General features: G+C 37.5%; 1 protein-coding gene across 1 annotated transcript in view; it reads right to left on the bottom strand.

Moving 5' to 3' along the window:
- znrf2b (zinc and ring finger 2b) overlaps nucleotides 1–14,231 on the bottom strand; it is a 28,663-nt gene extending 14,432 nt beyond the window's left edge. The window contains exons 1-2 of the mRNA XM_027001155.2: nucleotides 13,264–14,231; nucleotides 974–1,069 (exon numbers count right to left, since the gene is read on the bottom strand). Of these exons, the coding sequence (XP_026856956.2) occupies nucleotides 974–1,069; nucleotides 13,264–13,678 (511 nt within the window). The 5' untranslated portion in view covers nucleotides 13,679–14,231. The remainder of the gene's footprint in view (nucleotides 1–973; nucleotides 1,070–13,263) is intronic.
- Between the last annotated feature and the right edge of the window lie 8,899 nt (nucleotides 14,232–23,130).

Raw genomic sequence — 23,130 nt, 5'->3', positions numbered from 1 at the left:
CTGCACGTTGTCTTCATGGCCCGATTTCAATGTCACACAATTCTTATATATGGAAGAAAGAGCACCCTTCTTAAAGCGTTGTACACTGACGTCAATAGTCTACCAGTTCTTTTATTCAGTGCGTGGACCCTTTGAAGTCTCCATCTACACATTAATTCTAAAAAGGTTGCTCCTGGTGGGTCTATGGAGATTTGCTCACTAAGGGTAACATAGCAGGGTAAGTAAAAACTTTATTACCGCTGTCTTTCTCTTGCATTATAAAAATATATGGGTACATTTTGATAAAACATGTGGTCCTGGCTAAAAGGTTTATTTATTGTTTAATATACATTCACAGACACAATTGGTCCTTGTTTAGTTGTAATTCATATTGTAATTCATCAAAGTATGTCCATAGTGAAAACAGGAACTATTTAAAATGGTGACTAACGTTAAGAAATAAGCTCTCTCTTCACACAGAGAGTAACAGACACTTTTCTTGTCTCACACTACCAGATCAAATCGCTTCAGACTGGGGAAATTTGATGCAAGTGGCAAATTGGGGTTAAACTCAGGGATAAAATCTTGTAGTATTGGACCATGCAATGCATTAGCTTTAGTAATGTGGGGGTTGGCACTGGGGTGACAATAGTAACAATTACCTGTTTGACTCAAATATTTATATGAGCCTATGAGCCTGCCAGAAGTTTCCAGAAGTTTCTGTTCATTGAGGTGAACTAATATATTGTAAAGTTATATGATTTTGTTTTTAAGAACATTTTATGGATGAATCAGAAAGGGAATGTCAACTTTAAAAGGGATATTTTGGGTTCTAATTTTAAAATGTATTTTATCAGTATTTAAAAGTAATAGAAAATGAGGTGAACATATTCCTTCAAAATACCTTATGCACAGTGAAATGCACTTCACTCCCTGCAGTCATACCACCATCCCAAAGACAAGCAGCAAAGAAAGAAAATAGTAGCAGTCTCACCATTATATGTTACTCTGGGCTTTGTCAAACACATGACAAGGTGGAGGTCCATCTCGTCGGAAGAGATAAACTTGGAGCAGACAGGGCAATTAAAACCTGGAAAGAAATCAAAACAAGACAAATAATCATCACTAAATTATGTCAGCATCAGAGCTGTAGTATAACAGAGTACTATTTTGGTGTGAGTGAGTGAGCTATAAGGTGGTGTGGTTTTGTGGTGAGAGTGAGAGTTGTATTTCAGTGTGAGTGATGGAGTTGTAGTATGGTAGCGTGTTAGTGTGTATGAGAGCACTGTAGTGTATTAATGTGCATTGCTAGTATGGAAGCAAGCTGTAGTTTGGTAGTAGTGTAGTGTCTTATTGAGGATAGGAGAGCTGTAGAATAGCAATGTGGGATGTAGAAGGCATCCCGACTAAGTTTTTTTTTTTTAAGAACAGTCCCGATTTTTGGGATGTGTTAATCATCCTGATCTGAAAATTGACTGTCCCAATTTTTTTTCTCTACAATTCTGTTAAATATATTTCTCAGTTTAAAACTACATAAGCAAACAGCTGCTTTATAACCATTTCATTATGGCTAAAAAAGCAAGAGCATTAGTATGAACATGACAATTACAGACAGCAGCCCCTTATTACACTCAAAATAATGAGTAAAGCAATACAAAAATTCCTTATATCTGTGCCAGACAGTTAGCCAAGTCATCTGGTATGAGTTATTGAGTAATTTGTTGTAACATGGTGAGTTTTGTGCAAGTCCACATTACCACCATAATGCCATAATAACTTGCCTTCTCTGTCTGTAAATCATATTTACACAGACAGTAATAAGTGTAGTTAATAATCTATTGCACAAATATATCCAGATCAATTATACTCTACACAAAGGGAGTAGTGAAATAAAGGCAAATTAATTAGAACTGAATATGTATGGCTGAAAAGTCAGACTCACAACAAGAACTGCTCATGGAATCACAAGTATAAGCTCAACCAGGACCTTGATTTGTTCAAATTGATCTGATTTGCCCACATATTCCAGCAAAACTCTCTGCCAGAGCCCATGTGGCAGTAGGTGCTTGTAGTGTCTGCTAACCACCTTGAAGTCAAGCCACTCTCTTCTGGCTGCATCTCTGGACTTAAAATGTTTCAAAGCCCGAAGGATGGTATTGAAATATTCCATGAAGTCATCAAGCTCCGTGAGGCTGAATTTGGCCAGCTCAGAAGTGTTATCTGGCCAGTTGGAGGTGTCAAAGATGATGCATGCTGATTTTAGGACTCCTTTGTCAAGATTCTTAAAACAAGATGAAAAAGTCACAGAAGTCACTTATGAGCTTTGCCTCAATAGGAGTGAAGGCCTTGTCGTCAGCTTCTCTACGTCCCAGCATGAAGCCACGGTAAGTGTTTCCAGGGCATGGTCCAGTTTCATCAAGGGCCTGTAGCTTTGGTTCTGGATTAGTCTGTGAAATAATAGTGGAGTAGTATAGGCCAAATGAGAAGAATTATAAACGATCAGTCATTTCATACCAGTTCACAGAAAAAATTAAGTGTGTGTGTGCTAGCACTTAACCTTTCTCTTACCTACAAGGCCACAAAATTGATCTAGAATATTTGTAAGGTTAGATCACCTCTGGGGAACAGATGACTAAGATGTTTAAATTAATGTAGAACATCCAACATGAATTGAATGAAGAGAACCATCTTGTATTCTTTCAGGCATGAGTGGATTTGTGTGGCTCAGCCCTTCATTGATACACTTGCTTTCCTGTAAGTGGGCTTTCCTGTAAGTGGGATTTTCCAAGTCATGCACATCAAACTGTGACAAGAGATGGACACATGCCTTTCAATTTGGTTGAAACTCCATTATGTATGCCAACTACAACTATTCTCCATCACAATTAAAGACCACCAGTTGAATGTCAAGATCTTGTTGTGATGCCCCAATACTCTGAGTCCATTAAGAATGCCATCCATGTTTCCCCTGGGCCTGGCTGTGTTCTAGTTTCACAAAGTTTACAAAATGGTTGACTGTTAATCCATCTGCAAAGTAAACGATGTAGATCCATTTTTGATCCAGGAACGACCAGTCCAAAGGAATCAGACACAAAAGAATTTCAGGATGTTGGCTTTTTTTTTTTTTCCAGCAAAATATTAATACATGTCCATATTGTGTTGATAAATTCATGACAGATTGTACTTCCCAGATACATTGTTATTTTGTTTTGTAGTCCAATTATTTAATATGGTTCATTAACAAGCTTTAAGATCTTTAAAAACCTTGAAGATCTTCTCCTTCTTCGAGCTGTTCATTGCATTGGTGTTTTGTTGCAATATTGAATATCTTTCCCATTTTTATTCAAGTAATTCCTATATTAATGACTGATAGTGATTTTTCATGCTATGAATCTTTTTTTTCCCCCCCAGTACCTCCATAATTCAGCATTTGCTGTTTTGTCTAGCTCGTCACTCGTGCTTAACAAGCTAGTCAGAATTCTGTAACATTGTAGTCACAACACTGTACATCCTGCCTAAGCAAGCATGTTCCTAGCTTGCACTAATAACATGAGTTTCATTAATCATAATCTCACTGAAAACTTTTTTTTTTTTGGTTTGGTTAGACATTCCACTTAATAAAGCTAAGTATAGCCACTGAAATCTTTTTAAAATGACGTCAAAGAATTTGACTACTGTTAGATCCCAGTTAGTAAAATGTTTAGCTGAAATGTTCATGCTTTTGGTCTTGGAAATCCTATTGTAATATATATATATAAAGCCCAAACTATATGTTTAGTTGCATGGGATGATTTTATGAGAATGTAATCCATTTATAATAATATTTACAAATATAAAATGCTAAATGTGCATCATATATTTTTCAAGCATTTCAAGCCAAAAGGTAGTCCTTTGGGAAAATACACATTACTCCATATTTCTTACTTGACAATAAAACTAGCAATTCATTGTATAAACTGTATATGGTTCATCATTTTAATTTTAGGATAGCCTTATTCCTTGAAATACCTTGTGTTCAAGCACAATCTACTATCAGCTTTATATTGTTTGGTAAAAGCAATAGACCTTAGAAAAACCTGGTTGACTGCAAAGTTTTACTAAAATTATTTCTAGTTCTTTGAGAAGATAAATGCTGTTATTAACCAAAGCAGCCAGAAAATGCTCATATGACTGAGATTGGTCAGGAAGCTCACAGCACTCAAGAAGTGTTGTGATGTGTTAAAGAGCTCATTTGCATATTGCAGTCTTCTGCAGCTTCAGTATTTAGGAGCATAATATAGCAGTATTGATTAACAAACACTATATTGTGCAGTTCTGTTTTGAAACCACCCACACACAGAAATCAGATATAAAGACTACTCACTGAACTGCTACACACACATGCAAACATATGCTCATACATAAGCAGAAGCACATACTCATGCATGGCATGCCCATATACAAACATTTGCACACTTGCTGACACACAATGCCATAACAGCCATCTTATTCCTTCAGAATCTCTTACTGACCAGTTGTCCCCACAGGGGTGTTAGACTGCAGGTAATAGTAGACCTGACTACCTTAAATTGGTTCCCCCACCCCCAGCTGAGGTAGGCTGCATTTCCTGACCGTAATGTCATAGAAGGCTGTTCCAAAGTGAAAGACCCTTCATATACAGGCTAGAGATGCAGCCAATATTCAGCTTGATTTCTTAAACACAACCAGTATATCCTTCCTGCCCTTCATTTACTATTGTGCCAAAAAGCTACATTTGGACTTACTGCACAATACAGTTGCAACAGGTGAAAATATAATCACAATTCCTTTCACAAAAGGTACGTTTATGTCTGTCAAATTATTGGCAAATGGTGTCCTGGGAATAATGTGTAGTTTTTTATAATTCTTTTATGATTAATTTCAGAATGTTTAATCCTAGTTTAGAACTGCTGTACAATTCATTCATACCAAACAGCTGTATTCACTGCATTTACTTATTCAATCATCATGTTTTATCATATGTATTGCTTTATAGACAAAAGGAGCAAAATAACTCAATCCTTTTTAGAAAACTGGGGAATAGTTTGGTTTACATCCTGCTAATTTAATCAGATGCACATAAAACATTGGAAACAACTAAAACTGATCATCCATCTGCAATAACTATATTGAACCACTTTTGTGACATTGTTTTCATCTGTGTCTCATTTCCCCCTAATCAAGGTATATATACCTTCCTATCTCATTGGTTGATCATTGATGACATTAGTGGTGTGGCTGTTGTATCAGTTTTTCACCCATGGAGCCCTGACTTTCCATTTACAGTCTGCCTCTCACCACCTCTAACAGCTTAACTCTCCTTCCTCCCAGGTTTAGTGTTCCATTCTTGAGATCAAGCATAGCCCCAGCTGCCATGAGGAAATCCAAACTGAGTATGCACCCATCCTTTACAGAATTCATACACTTGGCTCAAACTCCCCACTATGATCCATTTCCTTCCTCTCATGTTGACACAGCTGTTGGTGACACTTGATTTTGACCATCATAGTTCTCCAACCACCCGTTGTGTTGGTCACAGTGGGAGGGACATGGCAGTAACACTGACAAGTCCATGTCATGTCATTGAGGACAGTGACCTGCTTTTCGCCTATGCTACACTCAACTCAAAGTCCAAGGTGATCTTTCTAGCAGTAACCAAACACAAAGCACCAAACACAGCCGCATTTGAGTGACTGCCATCGACCAGTTATGATACCTTGTGACCATTTGCAGCCATGTGCATTACGGCTCCCAGTCACCTATGTGGTGGAAGGTGAAGGCGCACTGTCTGTGCCATTGCCAACATCTCTCTCTTGCCAAGTACTAGCCAGGCTTCACTGCTGAGCCTCGTCACGCTGCTCTCTTCATCATCATCCTCAGCCAGCCACCTTGTTCCCTCCCAGCTTACTGAACACATCCAGGAAGGGGCAAACATAGCCCTTCCTACAGGCTCCATCTTCTTCACTGCCTACCTCCCTGTTTGTTGATGTGCTGCTTGAACTCTCTCAGTTCAGCCGCTGCATCCCACATTTGACACAAATGAAGCATCGGCACAGAAGAATTGAAAGACACTTCTGTTTGAAGACTAACAGTTCACACACAGCAGAAACAAGCAAAATGGGGGTAACTACTGGTAAAAACAGGGAAGGTTAACTAAAACACACACAACAAGGGCAAAAAACACCTACACATGCTAGTCCAATCAAAGAAGAAAGCAAAAGGTAGGTTAAATTAAATGCATATATACTACACAGAAAAAACAGTCTAACAACTATTAAACATTAAATTAACAAGTTAATTGTCATATAAACCCATAACTGATTTTTCAACTCAAATCCTATGGTTCATCATGCTCACAGCTTTATGCTCTGCCTTCATTCCTGAACCAAAAAAAGCATCACATATTTTATTAAATAGCCTCCTTCCATCCTTACCAGCTTTTACAGGGAGAATATAGAGATTGTCCTGACCAGCTGTCTCACAGTCTGGCATGAGAACTGCACTGTATAAGAATGCAGTTCCCTAAAGCTGATAGTAAGTACAGCTGAGCCGAGAAGATCATCTGGGCTTCTCTGTCCACAAGTAAACACCTCCCACCACAAGGGCTGTATCAGCAGTGCCACCAACAATGTGGATCATCCCTCCCATCCCCCTCAGACTCTTCACGCTCTTGCTATCAGGGAGGAGATACTGAAGCACCATGCCATTAAAATCAGATTCCACAACAGCTTCTTCTTAGAAATCAGCCACTGCTGCCCCAAACACCCACCCGGACTAAACAAGAGTCTCCATCAGCACCATGCCCATCAAAACTAATCCTATCACCCATCCTAAATAAACATGAACCTTTTTCACACTCAGTTGTAAACCTGCAAATTAAATAGGCACATTATGTTGTGGGCTGCCATGCCCTTGGAGACAATGTTTACTATGGTGTTATGAAGACTTAACCCTAGGCTGCTGCTCTTACTGGGTTGCTACTACTAAGCCCCCCAACTCTATTTGACAAACTATGCATTAAACAACCACTAGTGTAAATTATTTGCAAACTAGGTTATGCCCAGACTACTTGCTCCTTTACTGTGAAGAAAAAAAAAAAAAGCTGCTTTTTAGTATTTTCTTTGCTTTCTTTCCTTGTTTGACTTTTTTAATGTTGTCATTTTGAATTTTTTAATGTTTGTGTGAATGCACTATCTGTTACTTTTGTCACCAGCAGTCACTGTTATGTTTGAATTAATGATTGTGTCGAGGCTCAACATGACTTCACCAGTTACCATTATGAGATCATCAGTTGGCCAAACTGAAAATGATGTGTTTGCACATTAGATAAAAACTGGAGCCAAAACCTGTTTGAAATGTCATACTAAAGTGTATATTGAAAGTTCTCTGACACTTATTCCTTTTAATTTCGTCACATTTTGCTATTTCAGACTCATCCTAAAATGGTTAAGTATTTTTTTCCTCATCAATCTACACACATTAAACAATGTCAAAGCAAAAACAGGTATTTAATGTTTTGTAAATGTATTAAAAATAAAAAGTGAAATATTCTGTTTACATAAGCATTCATACTCTTCCCATTGTACTTGGTTTAAACACCTTTTGCAGCAATGACAGCCTCAAGTCTTCTTAGGAATGATCCTACATTCATGGCACACCTTTCTGTTGGACATTTATCCCAGTCTTGCTGGAAGAATTATCCAAGCTCTGTTAGGATGAATGAGGAGCATGGGTGCACAGCCATTATCATCAGGTCTCTCCACTAGGTAGTACACAGTATGTGACCAACATGAATTTCTTCAGTACCAATGATACCCAGATGACATACTACTCTGGCCAAGCATTTCAGTACACAACTAGAGGTATCTTTGTGATGTACTGCATAACACAATGCAGCACTGAATTTTCTTCCAGTAAAGAGTGAGAACCTTACAATCCCAGAAAATATGTGTGGATAGCTTCATTTTTCCCAGTTTCTCTAGCAACTTGAACTGATATTCAAAATGTTTGTCTATGGTTATGAAGAAGAAACATAATATTCTTCCAAGAGAATTTCCTCCATACAGTTGAGTGGGTTGATTTCCATTGTAATTGGCATATTCTATCCATGTCATCTTCTGTAATAAAAGTTCCTTCCTTTCTCTCAGTCAGCGTATCTTTGGGGGCCATTGCTTGTTTTATGTCTCATTCTGGATGGTAGGTTTTACATTTTGTAGGCCCATTCCTTCTGGTTGGTTAGTTATTGGATATTGGGTGGAATGCTCTGTGCATTGGAGGAGCTTTGTGGTTCATGTTTCCATATGTAGAGGTTATGATATTTAAAGTAAACTAACCAGAATGCTTTTATGTGCTTTTCTGTTTGCTTGCAAGTGAGCAATCTTTATAAAAATTTAGGGACCAAGCCTTCATAAACTCTGGAAACAACTTACCATATAATTGATCTCTCACTACATCTCAATAAGCTGTCATAACATTCCACTTTTGGTAATATTCTGCCTAAGTAGCCAACAAATTTCATGTGAATTGTAACTGCTCCCTCACTGACAATGACATCAAACAAGGGTTTAAATTATATTCACAGTTTTTATATATATATATATATATATATATATATATATATATATATATATATATATATATATATATATATATATATATATATATATATAAATAAACAGTTGCAACAAGAGCACAAAGTATCTTGCAAAATCTAACAGCAGAAGGAAACAAGAAAGCAGGATGCAAGTGGCTTGAGGCTTCTATTATAATCCATAATGAATATATTGAAAAACAAACAAAGGATAGAGAAGAATCATAAATAAACAGAAACTATCGAATAAAGAAACTGAACAGACTTAAACATGACACAAAAAGAGCAGTACAAATGATGCAACAAGAATTAGGCACATACATACAGTGGTATAAAGCACTGAAACATACAAAGCATGAGACAAAGACCAGGGATGTGTATACAGGGGTAGATGATCAAGTAACACCTGGAGATAAATATTGGGAGGGGATAGAAACAAGCCTCATGAGGTACATGGGAAGGGGTTAGAGCAGGAAGGCATAAAAACCAAAACAAAGACAAAAGAACATGGCACACAAAGTACATAGAAAACAAAGACAGAATAAACCAAGACAGATACAGGTGAACCACAGCAATTACTGTGAGACAAAGAATTATTTGTACAGTCTGAGCTGACAAATGCCTTGCTTTGTAAAAAAAAAAAAAAAAAGAATTTAAAAAAACATACTGATTGTGGCATTCATGCACAGAACCGGCTGCAATGTAGAGATTTTCTTCAAGGACGTAACTGTATTGGGCTGCATTCATCCATCCCTCAATTGTTAACAATCTCCCTACCCCTGCTCTTGAGAAGTACCTCCACAGCAAGATGCTGCCACCACCATGTTTTACCATGGGGATGATACTAGCCAGGTGATGTGCCATACAATTTGATTGAACCAGAGAATCTTATGCTTTTTACTCAACAGTGGCTTCCATCTTGCCGCTCTGCCATAGACCTGATTTTTGGAGTGCTGCAGAAATGGCTGTCTGTCCCACAGGACATTTTGAGCGTTTTAAAGACCTCCTTGGCCAACTCTAGGAAAGTTTAAATTTATGCCAAGCTTCTTCCATTTCAAAATCATTGAGGGCACTGTGCTCCTGGGAATACTCAAATCCATAGATACCGTTTTATATCTTTGCCCATATCTATAGCTTCCCACAATTTGATCATTGATATCCAGAGACCATTCACTGGACTTCATGGCTTGGTTTTGTCCTGACAATGCAGTGTAAATTGTGTGTCCTTATAGACCCAGATGACTTTCCAAATTTCCAATTAATTCAACTGCAACAGCGCCAACTGAGTTCCAGACACATCTCATGGATAATTAAAGCAAACAGGCATGCCACAGCAAAGGGTATGAATACTTTTGCGAGAGTTATGAGAGTGGTAAACCTTTGCTGAACAGTGCTGTATATTTAAAATCAAGTGAACAATACAGAGAAAGGTCACAATTTCCACATGAATGTGATGAAAAATCATGTAAGTAGAGAATATATTTTTCAGGACTCCTACCAACCTTATGAAGATAATTGTAAGGAAATGGTCATTAAACCTCTATTTTATGTGCATTTGAACAATTAACAGCAAGTATAAAATTTTAATTTGCTGAGTTTGTCCCTCGATGGTCATTACTAGAGGTCTAAACACTAAAAACCATTTCTAGTTATCTTAAAACCTAATAAAAACGTTATGAAAGTTACCAAAAGTTTTTACAAATTCTATTCATTTATTCACTGCATGAACCAAAATTTTATATTTCTATATAAAATATTTTAAATTGAATTTCTGCCAACAATTTTTTTTTTTAAATCACCAATACCATGATAGAGGATTTTGGCTACAACCACCCATACGTTCCCACATATATTAACATATAAACAAAGGGTTTAAAGGGGAGAACCAAAGCTCTCAACAATGGCAAAAAATGTGCTGTAGTGTGGGTAGTAGAGTCTGTCCTGTCCTTGTTCCACAAACCAAGGCAACAGACAAATGACCTAAATCGGAGAATACCAGCAGAGACAAGACAAAACTTAAGAATTTCCATGTGGGACTTCCTACAGCAAAATGTCTCAAACCAGCAGCAGCAAACTGATACTGCTGCATAAGTGGCTCCTCGAGAACTCAGAAGCTCTGATCTCCCTGATCTCAAGCATTTACTCACTCATACCTCACATGACAACTGTGCTCACTGACACCATCTGCAGACCAGACTAAAGAGGAGAGTGCGTGTTCTACTGGACAGCACTCCCACCTACCCCACCAAACAAATTAATTAATTAATTAATTAGTTTGTTAATTTAAAAGAAAATCTGTACCACTTGACAATAAGACTACCCTTATAAAGGTTTTAAAATTATGGATTACATTATGGTTTAGAATGATTTAAATTTTGTTTAGAAATGATTATTATTATAGTGGTTACTTGTAACTATTACTCATAGTGCACAGATTAACATGGATCTGCTGCACATGATGTTTTTAGTTCTTTTTCTTTTTTACTCAACACTTATGCCTTTACTCAATCGTGCAATGTTTCATTTTATAAAGGCAATGTGATAAATACTGACAGTAAGTGAACTTATTATAAATTTAAAAATAAGTTATCAAAATAAATGAAATACTTTTTTCCAGTCTTACGGTAACCCCCCACCCCACTCCAACATTCTCGCAGCTCAGTTTGTAAACCACTTTTAAACGTCGTCATGAATTACACATACCACAGAAAAGCAATAAAACATTCAAAGCTGGTATTTATCCAATTTATCTATGTAGTTGACTAATTATGATCTTTTCAAGCCAATAAAGAATTGCACAGATCAAATTACTACAGTACATTCAAACTGGCATAATATTACAAAGCATCAGCCAATAGCTGTCTTATTTTGTACAAAACATGTACAAAGTAACTTTTGTAAATAGTTTTGTAATAAATTCTTCCAGTGTTGTATTTTTAAATTAATACAGTTCCATGGTGAAACCATGACATTTTAAGACAAGGATATTATACCACAAAATCTTTACATCCCTAGTAATGCCTACAAATGCAAAACTCCCTCAACTCACTCAAAAGATGTCAGTAGATAAGATCATTTACATATATCAGAAGCCACTTTACATGTCTATGCCTCCCATTAGTTCGTGATACATGTAACTGTAATTCACTTGAAAAATAGTACCAGCATTCATATGGAAAGATTACAAAATGGTGGTTCTGTAATCCAAGCGATCGGGAAATTGAAGTGACCCTCTAGCAACCCCTCCAACCCCGTGGAAGCAGAACGCCATCGCTGTGTGTTTTCTCAGATCCAACTTCTCTCTTTTGGTGTGCAGTGCACGCTGCTTTTCATTCAGACGACACCAATCCATAATTCCTAATCCCAAAGCAACTCATGAACAGGCCATAGACAGTTTAAATCATGTGCACGCACACACTCAATCACCACAAGCCAGAGTCAGCTGTAAGATTAAAACACACACACACACACACACACACACACACACACACACACACACAGGATTTCATCAGCTCATCAGACTGCTGGTAACACTAACCCACTTAACTTCATCACTTGAAATGAAACGATGAACACTTCCATGAGGCCTTACCAAAAATGCACCTATACAGCCACAACATATTAGATGTTCAAGTTTTACTTCTTTAGTTTAAAAAGCTAACAAATAAATCATGTCAAGAGAAAGGAAGATTATACCCACCAGTCACCAATGTGCAAACACGCTATAATCATTATGCTTGCCTCAAACCTTGTTACACTACTTAATCTTAAATACATGCTTATAAGGATTCTGACACCATAAACATGCCATTTATAAAGTATCAGATTTGACAAAAGCATCTGTGTTAACCCCATATACTTTTGTCTATTTTTATAACATTATGTCACGTGTTTTCGGAAAAAAGCAAACAAGTCTACTGGCAGACAGATATAGCCAGCCTGAAGAAAAGTCAACACATTATGCATATACAGAACAAGACATGACTAGCACACCAACACCCAAATCCCATTAAAGCAGACTCTCCCAAAGTGGTGTCCAGGAAAAACAATCAGACATAGGACATGCACACCCTTTAGCCAAAGCCCAACTCTAACACCGGTAATGCTTCAAATTAACCTAATTGTAATTTAGTTCTAGGAATGGCTTGCTAAGACATTCATGGCAGAGACAGCCAGTGCAGTGCCTATGGTTCAAAGGTAGTAATAAATGCTTATTTTAAATACACTTTTAAAATGTATTTTCTGAATATATATGATGAATTTCCATCAGTTAGCATAGTAAAATGTATTAATGCAACTGCTGTATATATCCTGCCCTAACGGTCCAAAAATTATACCAGTTTTAAATCATTATTTTAGGAATTTTTAGTTAACAAATTATTTATTTGGGGGATAATACCAATTAACATATGAGGCATCTTTATAATTCAAGAAACCACATAAACTACACATAAATGATTCACATAAAATAGATTCTGATTTTGATGTAAAACAAGCCCAGTAGCTCGAAAGGTGACTTTTGCTGGTCTTGAATCACCAAAGAATCCACCTCCGTCCTAAAGTTTCTGTAATGTCTAATAACATTACAACCACTCGGTTAGCAGCATCGTTTAGCGTACTGTAACAAACTCAGTACCACTTTCATTTCGTCACTACCGTAGGTTACTGGTTCTTACCTCTGAAGAGATGGGGTGACAGGTGCGATGGTAATGACCCAATCAAGAGTCTCGGAGCCCCGTGACCGCCTGCTGACCGACCAGTCTCCGCCGCGTTTTCCTCCGGCGTGCTGCTACCAGATTCTTGTGAACTGTGGACTCCGGTGTTAGGGATGCTGATGCCAGACTGTGGTCTGGTTCCCGAGCCAGTACCGCTTCCCCCTACGGAACGCGTCCGGGGCCCAGTGTAATGTGCGGAGGACTGGGCAGCACCTGAGGCCCCGTGAGCCGACGCACCGTTACCATGATTATATCTCATTGCTAGAGACGCACTCCTTCCATTTCCGTTACTAGTCGATGTGCTTGACGGTAAAGATGACCCAGAATAAGCTCTCGTTCGTCCGTTAGCAGAAGGACTACTCTGTTTTGCCCCCATGCCTGTTGCCTTATGCCACTATTTGCACCGATTTAATTAATAAAAGATCCCACGGAGTAAAGAAATGGATTTTAAACATTACTCCATATTCGCCATATCAGAGAACACATAATACTCACATGATTTAAATTTCCGACTAAGAATGTCAACACCAGTGACATGCGACAAATAAACAGGGAGCAGATGTAATTAATCGTTTTTCACTGTTCCAGTGTAAGATACGCATGAGGGACTTCGACAAAAATCTTCACCAACAAACTTTCTGAAGCTTTTTGTTAAAGCCTTCACTGAAGTTTGCAGTATCCGTGAGTTGGTGACGCTCTCTTCCCGTATCTAGTAGTGGTTTTGTCTTAACGCGCTTCAGCTGTGTTCTTACTGGCGTCCCCTCCGCCATGCCTACGCTCTGTCACGTGAAAGTGAAGGGTTATATGCTTCCCGCTTCATCTGGAGTAGAGAAGGCTGCTGCACAAAACCTGTTCTAATTCAGGAAGTTAAACAGAGTAGCGAAGAACTGTCACAAAAACTAAGCACTACACGAGCCGACGTACCCCTATGCCTCCCTGCCGACAGAGTGAGAGACAGTCCCATTTCTCTGTGCGTAGAGTGACGTCAGCATTTTAAGGACGTAAAGACATGCTGCCCAGCACCATTTCTAACCACAGCACGTCACACCGCCCCCCCTGCACACATGTGCGATAGGATGATAACTGCTAACCATACGCATGAGTATAAGTTACATAGACAAATGTTGCTTATGACAGAAGCTGATCGCAGGCATTGATGAAAGCATTGTTTATGTAGCCCATTAGAAATACAACCTTATACATTTTAACTCACTTTTTATTTGTTTTTTCCCTTTAAAAAATTTCGGTTGAACTAAGCGCCTCGAAAGGGCTACGAAATGTGTGTGTGTGTGTGTGTGTGTGTGTGTGTGTGTGTGTGTGTGTGTGTGCGGGCGCGTGCGTGCGTGCGTAAGTGCAGAGGCGTCCAGCATCCCTTTTTTGCCGGGGACATAAATAGACTATAACTTAGCCTAAATTGAAAAGTAACGCGTAATAAATTTAGAGACATAATGCTTTACTAAATGGATATATATATATATATATATATATATATATATATATATATATATATATATATATATATATATATATATATTTATTTATTTATTTATTTATTTATTTATTTATTTATTTATTTTTTCCCAATGTATTTATTTATTTATTTTAGCTACATACACACACCCATAAACGTGCGGGGTTTTTTTTACGGCAGATGTTCCTATACACGTGCACATACATACATTTATACAAACATACATACATACTAGAGCTCAAATAGAGTGCTGCCCCCTAGAGGTATCTTAAGTGTTAAACTATTTTTTACTGCCCATGGTCGCAACCGTTAAAACATATTGTGTGAAGTTATTCATAATTTGGCGGTACGTGATTTTTTGGAGGCGGGGAGGCAAACAGTGAGAGGAGCCAGACTCAAAAGAGAACCCACCTTAGAAGGGATGCAGGTTGTAACACAAGCTCTTTTTTTCAGCAAATCTGATAAGTAGACACTGTCCTCGACAATTATTAGACAACAGTTTTCAAAACAATCTCTGAGGCCCTTGGTATAACATAGACAGTTCTGTTTTGCACAACAGAAGAATCTTTCAATTTTAATGCCAGTCAATGAGATATCATCACCTTCACAACACTTTAGACTGGTGGAAAAATTCCACTGAAGCATGCATTTTGAAAGTCTTAAAGAATTACCTACACATATGCATATATATTTTATCTAGCCTGTACTATGTGGTTTTCAAATCCACTTTCTGGCTTGTGACTCAGTTGCCCAACAGGGTTGATAATTATATCTTGTCATACTTGTTCTTTATGTGCCTGTATATATATGTCTGTTTCAACCAGCATTTTTGTAGATTATAATAAGATTGCTCTATTTATAGCAGTGTAACATTCTGTTATGAAGATATGTTGATAGGAGTGGTTTTGTTTCTTAAGGGAAGGGGTGTGAAGTTAAGGAATTTTTAAAAAGAAAAACAAAAAATAAGGAAAGGTAACAGATATAATATGTGCTGTGATTCCTGTACTTGTGCAAGTTTTTAAAAATATAATAAAATCAATAAATAAACAATTCAATCAATGAATTATGGCATTTCAAGAGAAGAGTTTCTGGGCCATCCAAGTGAGATTTGTCTACTAATTTGCACATGCATTTTGTTCATGACAATGAATGTCCAGAGGTACAAGAATCCTGTGCTGGTTTCATAAACAGTAGGGTGAGGAACCACAGCACGACAACACTCAGGATTCAAGTACTGCCATGTCAAGCAGGTGTATATGGTATAGTTGTAAAACATGATAATAGACTGGCATCACATTCAGAGAATGGAGATTGTGCGCTGACATCATAAGAGGGAAGTCTGGAGCATCACATCACACTTTTGTACTGGCACCACATCAGGCAGCAGGAGTATACAGCTTGGCAGAAAGACATAACACAGCATTATATATGCATACAGTGTGCACTATTTTCTGTGCAATTAGAAAGCACAGGCTTGAAGGCACATCAGGCCTGGGATATCAGCAACCCTCATCAACAAACCTGAATGATTGCAAATATCTTAGTTTACCATAGTTCTCATTAACAGGAGAGTCTGTGTCTCAGCTTTGGGATCATAGCATTTGACAGATCATAATAAGAAAATTGCTAAGGTCCTTTGGGCAAGATAATTTCAAGCTGTATAAGTTAATAATGTAGTATTTGTGCAGAGAAGAAGAGTAGGAAGACCTCACAGCTCCAGTGAACGTGTTATTAGCAGCAGAGACAGCCACAAATGCAGAATAAGGAAGTACTGCTCTAAACAGGGAACTGGGGGAGGGTTAACTGACAAAATGTATTAAACATTTGGGTAACACAACCATACACGCTAATAAACTAAAAAGAGACACAACTAAACTGAACTATCACATATACGCAGCTCAATTTTCAGTAAAGATAACTGTGGCAGACATGATAGTAAATGTATTGAGATAGTAAGATCAAGGACATTTTGGCTAAGGTACAATGTATATTCAATTTGTTTTCAAATCTTTTCAGTAATGCCAACTGAGTCTTGTAAATATAAAACTGCTGTCTTTAAAGGGTCTTGTGCATTATCAAACTGAATACTAAAACCTTAAGTGATTATATTTTTTTCAACTGAAACTTGACAAGCTTGACAGAATTTCTGCAAATTCTCTGACTCTACATAATAAGAAGTTTCTTATTTGACCTTGGATCAGTCACATTAAGAAAAATAATTTCAAAGGAGTAGAATGTGCATCCCACTTCTGATTACAGCCTAGAGCAGTGGTTTCAAATTTTCCTAGGGTTCTTGTCTTTTTTGGACCCAACACAGACTCAGTGAAGTGAAGCTTATGTGATATGGCAAGGCAGCCAGCAGATTGCCTTGCCATTTTGCCTGCTGCATTGCCTTGGCTCTGGTTTATGAATGACAAGCAAGACCTATATTAAGATTTTGGGCTATGTTTTATAAAAATGAGAGCAGAACTTTCTCAAGAAGCTTGCATACTGTCCCATGCTAGAAGTCCAGGTCTGCCTGCAAAGTTATCTCAGTTATGTTACAAAGCCCGCATTATTTTCTGTGCACCATTTGCACAACCAATGGTCTAGCAACATTAATCTGTGTAGATTTCATCACTTGGCTAAACTGAATAAAGACCAGCACATAATAGTGCCTGCATCTACTACACACATTTCTTTAAAGTTAAACTTAATAATATCTGTTTGTTATAAACATTTATTGTTGGTGTCAACATGAATTACAATTCTGGAAAATGTTTAATTATGATTAGGCAGCATTTTAAAATTTGCTCTAACACCACTCATCCAGGCTCCAGGTATACATTTGACGGTAGCTGCTGGTGCCGTGGCTATTTTCACACAAAAAGGATCCGTTATAACCAGATCACTTAAAATAGGCTTGTTGGGCACACTGACAGGAGAAGAGTGGTTTTTATGGAGTAGCCTTGACCTTAAGCTTATGATTATTCCACCAAATCATCACCCATTTTCTCCATCTCAAAGACTCTTATGCCAAAGCAGGAAGTTTGCTATCTCACGAGAATCTCTTGGTAAAAGACCCAGTCATTATCTGAACAGCATCTGTTTTTGTTATGAGAGCCAGTTCCCACCGGCCTAGTTTTATTTGAGACATTTCCATTACATTATCTAAGAGAATGTTACATTAAATTATGTCACTGTCACAGGCAGAGAACACACAAAAAGGAAGGAAAAAAAGGCAAGTCTCCAAATGAAGAGTTTAATGAACTAAAACAAAACATAAGCATGTACAGACAGTGACTACAGAAAGCCAACGTAATGTTAATGACAATCTATCATGCACTCTGTCAGTCTGACAATCTGTCAATCTGTCAACACAAAAGGCTTATAAAGGGACAACATAATATAAGAACACACAGGTGACGCAGCAAATGAGGCTCAACAGGCACCACTTGTTTGAGGTGTGGCATACAACCAAAACATAGAACATATGTAACTGAAATCAAAACATAAACAAAAGGCCACGTTGACGCCACCCTTGCCAGACAGAAGCTGCTGGCAAGGGGGCACTGTCACAGTCATATTGCTTGCAGTTCCCTGAAGTGGAGATATTATTTATAAAAATGTCCTATAAAGGTCAGGTATAGGCATTCTGTATTTTAATCTCCTAGAAACAGTAAAAAATTGTCACAATACTATATCTTATAGGCTCATCTGTTAGTGAATGTGTGTGTTATTCAACAGTGAAACAATGAAGGGGATATTTGTGTGTATGTGTGTGTGTGTGTGTGTGTTCGTGTGTGAAGTGATGTTAGAACTTGGTTAATGCCTCAGAGAAAATAAAGTAAAATATTAAACATTGTTTGCATGAACTTGAGTGATATATTAAACATTGAGTAAAAGATTAAATGAAAAAAAAGTAGAACTAAAATAACATTTGTCATGAGATTGGGTAAAATAATGCAAACTTTATCCAATGTTAGGACTAATTTCCATTATAACGGGTGAAAACTGACCGTATACACTGGTTAACCAAGATTATGTCTTGGGAAAACTCCCTAGAGCATGAGGAAGAAATCTTGAGAGGAACCAAGACTCAAGGGGTGGGGGGGGGGGGGCAGCCTTCTTTGACTGACAACGTTCACCACAATATGTTATTCAGGAAGGTAGGGACCCTTTACATTGGCAGTCTACTGCTAAATACTGAAAAGGATGTTCCTCAGGGTGAAATACTTATTGCTTATTGCACAGATTGTTGTCTGAGCTTATGTATTTTGCACTTTTAGGCATCAACACTGATCCCTCTATTTCAACAGTATTCTAGTTCATTGGTATCTTGGGTTCTAACCTACTGTACTGACTAGGATGCATTCTATGAGTAAATGACAAAGCACTTTTGTAAGTCACTCTGGATAAGAACATCTGCTAAATTCCATAAATGTAAACATAGGAAAAAATCATACATATTTTATATGCATATTTTTAGTGTAACAGCCTTTTTTATGAATAAATAATATGATTTACTTCTTGTCACACAAAAATGATTCCTGATAGAAACAATCTAAAAACATTTGTATTCAGTATTAAAAAGTACTATAGGTTTCACCTATTTTAGTTTGTGGGGCAAAAAAATGTACTATTCTGATGCCCAGTGTTTTTCATACTTTGCACATATCATGTGCCAATGTGAACAAAATTAACCTAATTAGAAAGCAATCATAAATTTAGGGTTTAAATTTAGACTATTACAGTTTTATAGTATATAACACTGTTCCTATATTTATAACTAATTTTGTGTTTGCGGTTATTGCAATGCACATAAAATGATTAGATGACGCATTTATAGAGATGAACCAGGAGATGGCAGCACTCACCCTTTCCAGGCAGAACTGCTCATAGACAGATTTAAAAGAAGTAGCGGAAAACACCAACAGTGTAACTAATCATGTCATCTACTCATGCTACCCAAGTACACTACAATTTCATCTATGTACATTAGTGGCATTTAGCCAAAGCAGGCAACAAACTCCCATGTCTGGGGTGCATGGCAATGTTGGCATTTTACCCTGAGATGTGATATTGCCACTACGAAAATGTGTTTGTTGACAGTGAAATTATAAACATATAAACGGTCAGAAGATGCACACATATAGATTGTGTATACTGAACACAGTGAACTAGATTGTTGTCATTAGGTTGTGAGCAAAACCTGAGAGGAGACCTAAGAGCTAGCCACACTGCAGCATGCTCTGGAGCAGAGAAATGTGAACAGCATTGACTGTAGGCATTTATTAAATACAACCTTAACCAGACATTAAACCCTAACCATAGATACCATATGATTATAACCCTACACAAACAACACTTGCCATATTGTTCATATATTCCCCTATTATACATACCTTTAAAATATTTAGGTAGAAAATAAAAGAGTTTACAAAAAAAAATTTTGAGAAAAGTCACCATAATATCTCGGAAAAATGTAATCATATGAAAAAATAGTAGAGTAGTCAAATCCTGTGATTCAAGCATCCTAGTTTTTATTGTATCTGTAGCAAAGTGGATAGAGTAGGTAATAATAAGTTAGACTTATATAGTGTTTTTGAGTAACACAAAGTTTCTTACAAAATGACAGAGAATCACAAAATAAGCATAAAGACAGTAAAAACATAATTAAGAAACAGCATGGGTACAAGACAATAACAGAGACAGGGTAACAAGCAGAGCAGATGACAGAGAAGTGAAGATTATGCATTGGGCAGGTTGAATACAAGAGAAAAAAGGTTGGAGGTTAGATTTAAATGAAGAAAGGGATCCAGATAGTCTGACTTGGCGGGAAGAGAATTCCATAAATGAGCAATCATAGAGAAGGCGTGATCAACAAAACAGTGAAGGTTAGAAGATGGGACAGTTAACAAACTGGCCATGGAAGACCCTGGAGCACAGGGGAGAAGGAGAGCAGAAGGACAAAATGGAGCAAGACTGTTAAGGGTAAATTACTGTTATGAGTGATTTTTTTGTTTTTTCAAGTTTTTGTGGGAATTCTTTGTAAAGATATTTGGAATCACTATGCATTACTATGTCTGTGCATGTATGCATGTGCTTGCTTGTGGTTTTCAGAAATGCTTGTTTATTATTCATAATTGCTTTGACCCGAGAATGTGCCAGTTGGTGGAAAACCAGTTCCATCTGGTATAATTACGCTGCTGATCTGAGGGAATAAGTACACACGCACACACACACACACACACACACACACACACACACACACACACACACACACACAAACATGCATACATAACAACACACAGACCTTCTAGGCATGTAGGTTCACAATCAAATTTAAAGATTATTCCCTAAGTAGCATAAGAAGCACACATACACACACAAACAGCCATCGGCCAAATAAATTATCACCAATGAATTCCTGCTTTTTGGAACTGACCATCCTTTCCATCTTAGCAGGAATGTTGGTTAGTTAGTAAGACGCATTTCCAGCATTGCAAATACACTATATGACCAAAAGTATGTTAACACCCCTCCTAATTATTGAATCCAGGAGTTTCAGCAACACCCACTACTAACAGATGTATAAAATCTTGACATAGCCATACAATCTCCACAGGCAAACATTGGCAGTAGAATGGAATCAAAGTTTAATGACTTTCTTAGGATACCACCTTTCATTATGTGAAGTGCCAAGTGTTAGCTTGACTCTGCAGCAGTAGAAATTTCAGATTTTAGACTCTACAGCATAATAAATCAAACTTTAATTCAATTTGATCCAAATGTATTTGTATAGTTCTTTTTAAATCAGATGTTGTCACAAATCTTCAGAAAATCCATGGCCAGAATCTTAATGAGAAAGTCAGACTGCCTAAGCAGTAGAGAAAGACACCTTGAAAGCAAGCAAGACCTATAAAGGGAACCCATCCTCCTCTGGCCAACATCAGATGGCAAACACAGAATAAATAAAGTTGCTGTGTTTTTATGATATACCAATAAGTAATTGTTTTTATGATACATTTATAAGGAGTACTGACTTAAAAATTACTTAAGAAATTACTCAAATGACATTTTAGCTTAATCTGTGAGAAATAATAAGTCATTCTGGTTAGAGTCTGCTTTGGACCCATCTAAACATAATCAGCACAAGAACTGAGATAGATGGTCATGGGCTATTCATTAAAGTCTCCATGACACCCAGCCACAGTCTTTACAGTCTTTAATCTTGTAGGTGAATCTGGATTTGGCAGATGCCAGGAGAAAGCTACCTAATGGAATGCATAATCTGGAAGTAGCCATCAAAAAATGGGTACACTGTGGCCATGGGTACACTGTGGTCATGGCCATGGTCAGCAACAGTACTTGGGTAGCCTGTTGCATTTAAACAATGCTCAGTTGGTATTAAAGGGCTCAAAGGGGCCAAGAAAATATCCCCCACACCATGACACCACGATTAGCAGCCTGTATCACTGATACAAGGCAGGATGGATCCATGCCAAATGTTGTTTACACCAAATTCTGACCCTACCATCCAAATGTCACAGCAGAAATTGAGATTCGTCTGACAAGACAATGTTTTTTCATTCTGCTATTGTCAAATTTTGATGAGCCCATGTGAAGTATAGCCTCAGTTGCTTGTTCTTAGCAGACAGGAGTGGCCCCCGGTGTGGTCTTCTGCTGCTGTAGCCCCTCTGCTTCAAGGTTCTACATGTTCTGGATTCAGAGATGCTCTTCTGCACACCTCAGTTGTAACGAGTGGTTATGTGAATTACCGTTGTCATTCTATCAGCTTCAACCAGTCTGGCCATTCTCCTCTGACCTCTGGCATCAACAAAGCATTTTCACCCGGAGAACTGCCACTCACTGGATATTTTCTCTTTTTTGGGTCATTCCCTGCATACTCTAGAGATGGTTGTATGTGAAAATCCCAATATCAGCAGTTTTTTAAATACTCAGACCAACCCGTCTAGCACCAAGCACGATGTCATGTTCAAAGTTACTGAAATCCCTTTTCTTCCCAATTCTGATGCTTGGTTTGAACTTCAGCAAGTCATCTTGACCATGCCTACATGTCTACATATTACTCTATATTTATATATATATTACTCCATATATATAGTTCTACATATACTGTATATACAGTTTTTATGAATGAAAAGGTACTTATTATTATATTAGATTATTCCAGAAAAAAACAATAATACAATAAATGTATCTCAATCAGCTCAAGTACAGGGGTAGTGTTTTCAATCACTTTTCCTCTTTATTATAAAGTATAGGGTTAGGGTTTTTCTTTCTCAGTCTGTATTATAACAGTTATTTCTAAACAAAATAACTGATTACATAATTTTGCACAATGAAACCATACT

Source organism: Electrophorus electricus, chromosome 5 (genome assembly GCF_013358815.1).
Source record: "Electrophorus electricus isolate fEleEle1 chromosome 5, fEleEle1.pri, whole genome shotgun sequence".
NCBI lineage: Eukaryota > Metazoa > Chordata > Actinopteri > Gymnotiformes > Gymnotidae > Electrophorus > Electrophorus electricus.
Note: the sequence above shows the minus strand (reverse complement) of the source record. Positions and strands in the feature narration are given on the sequence as shown.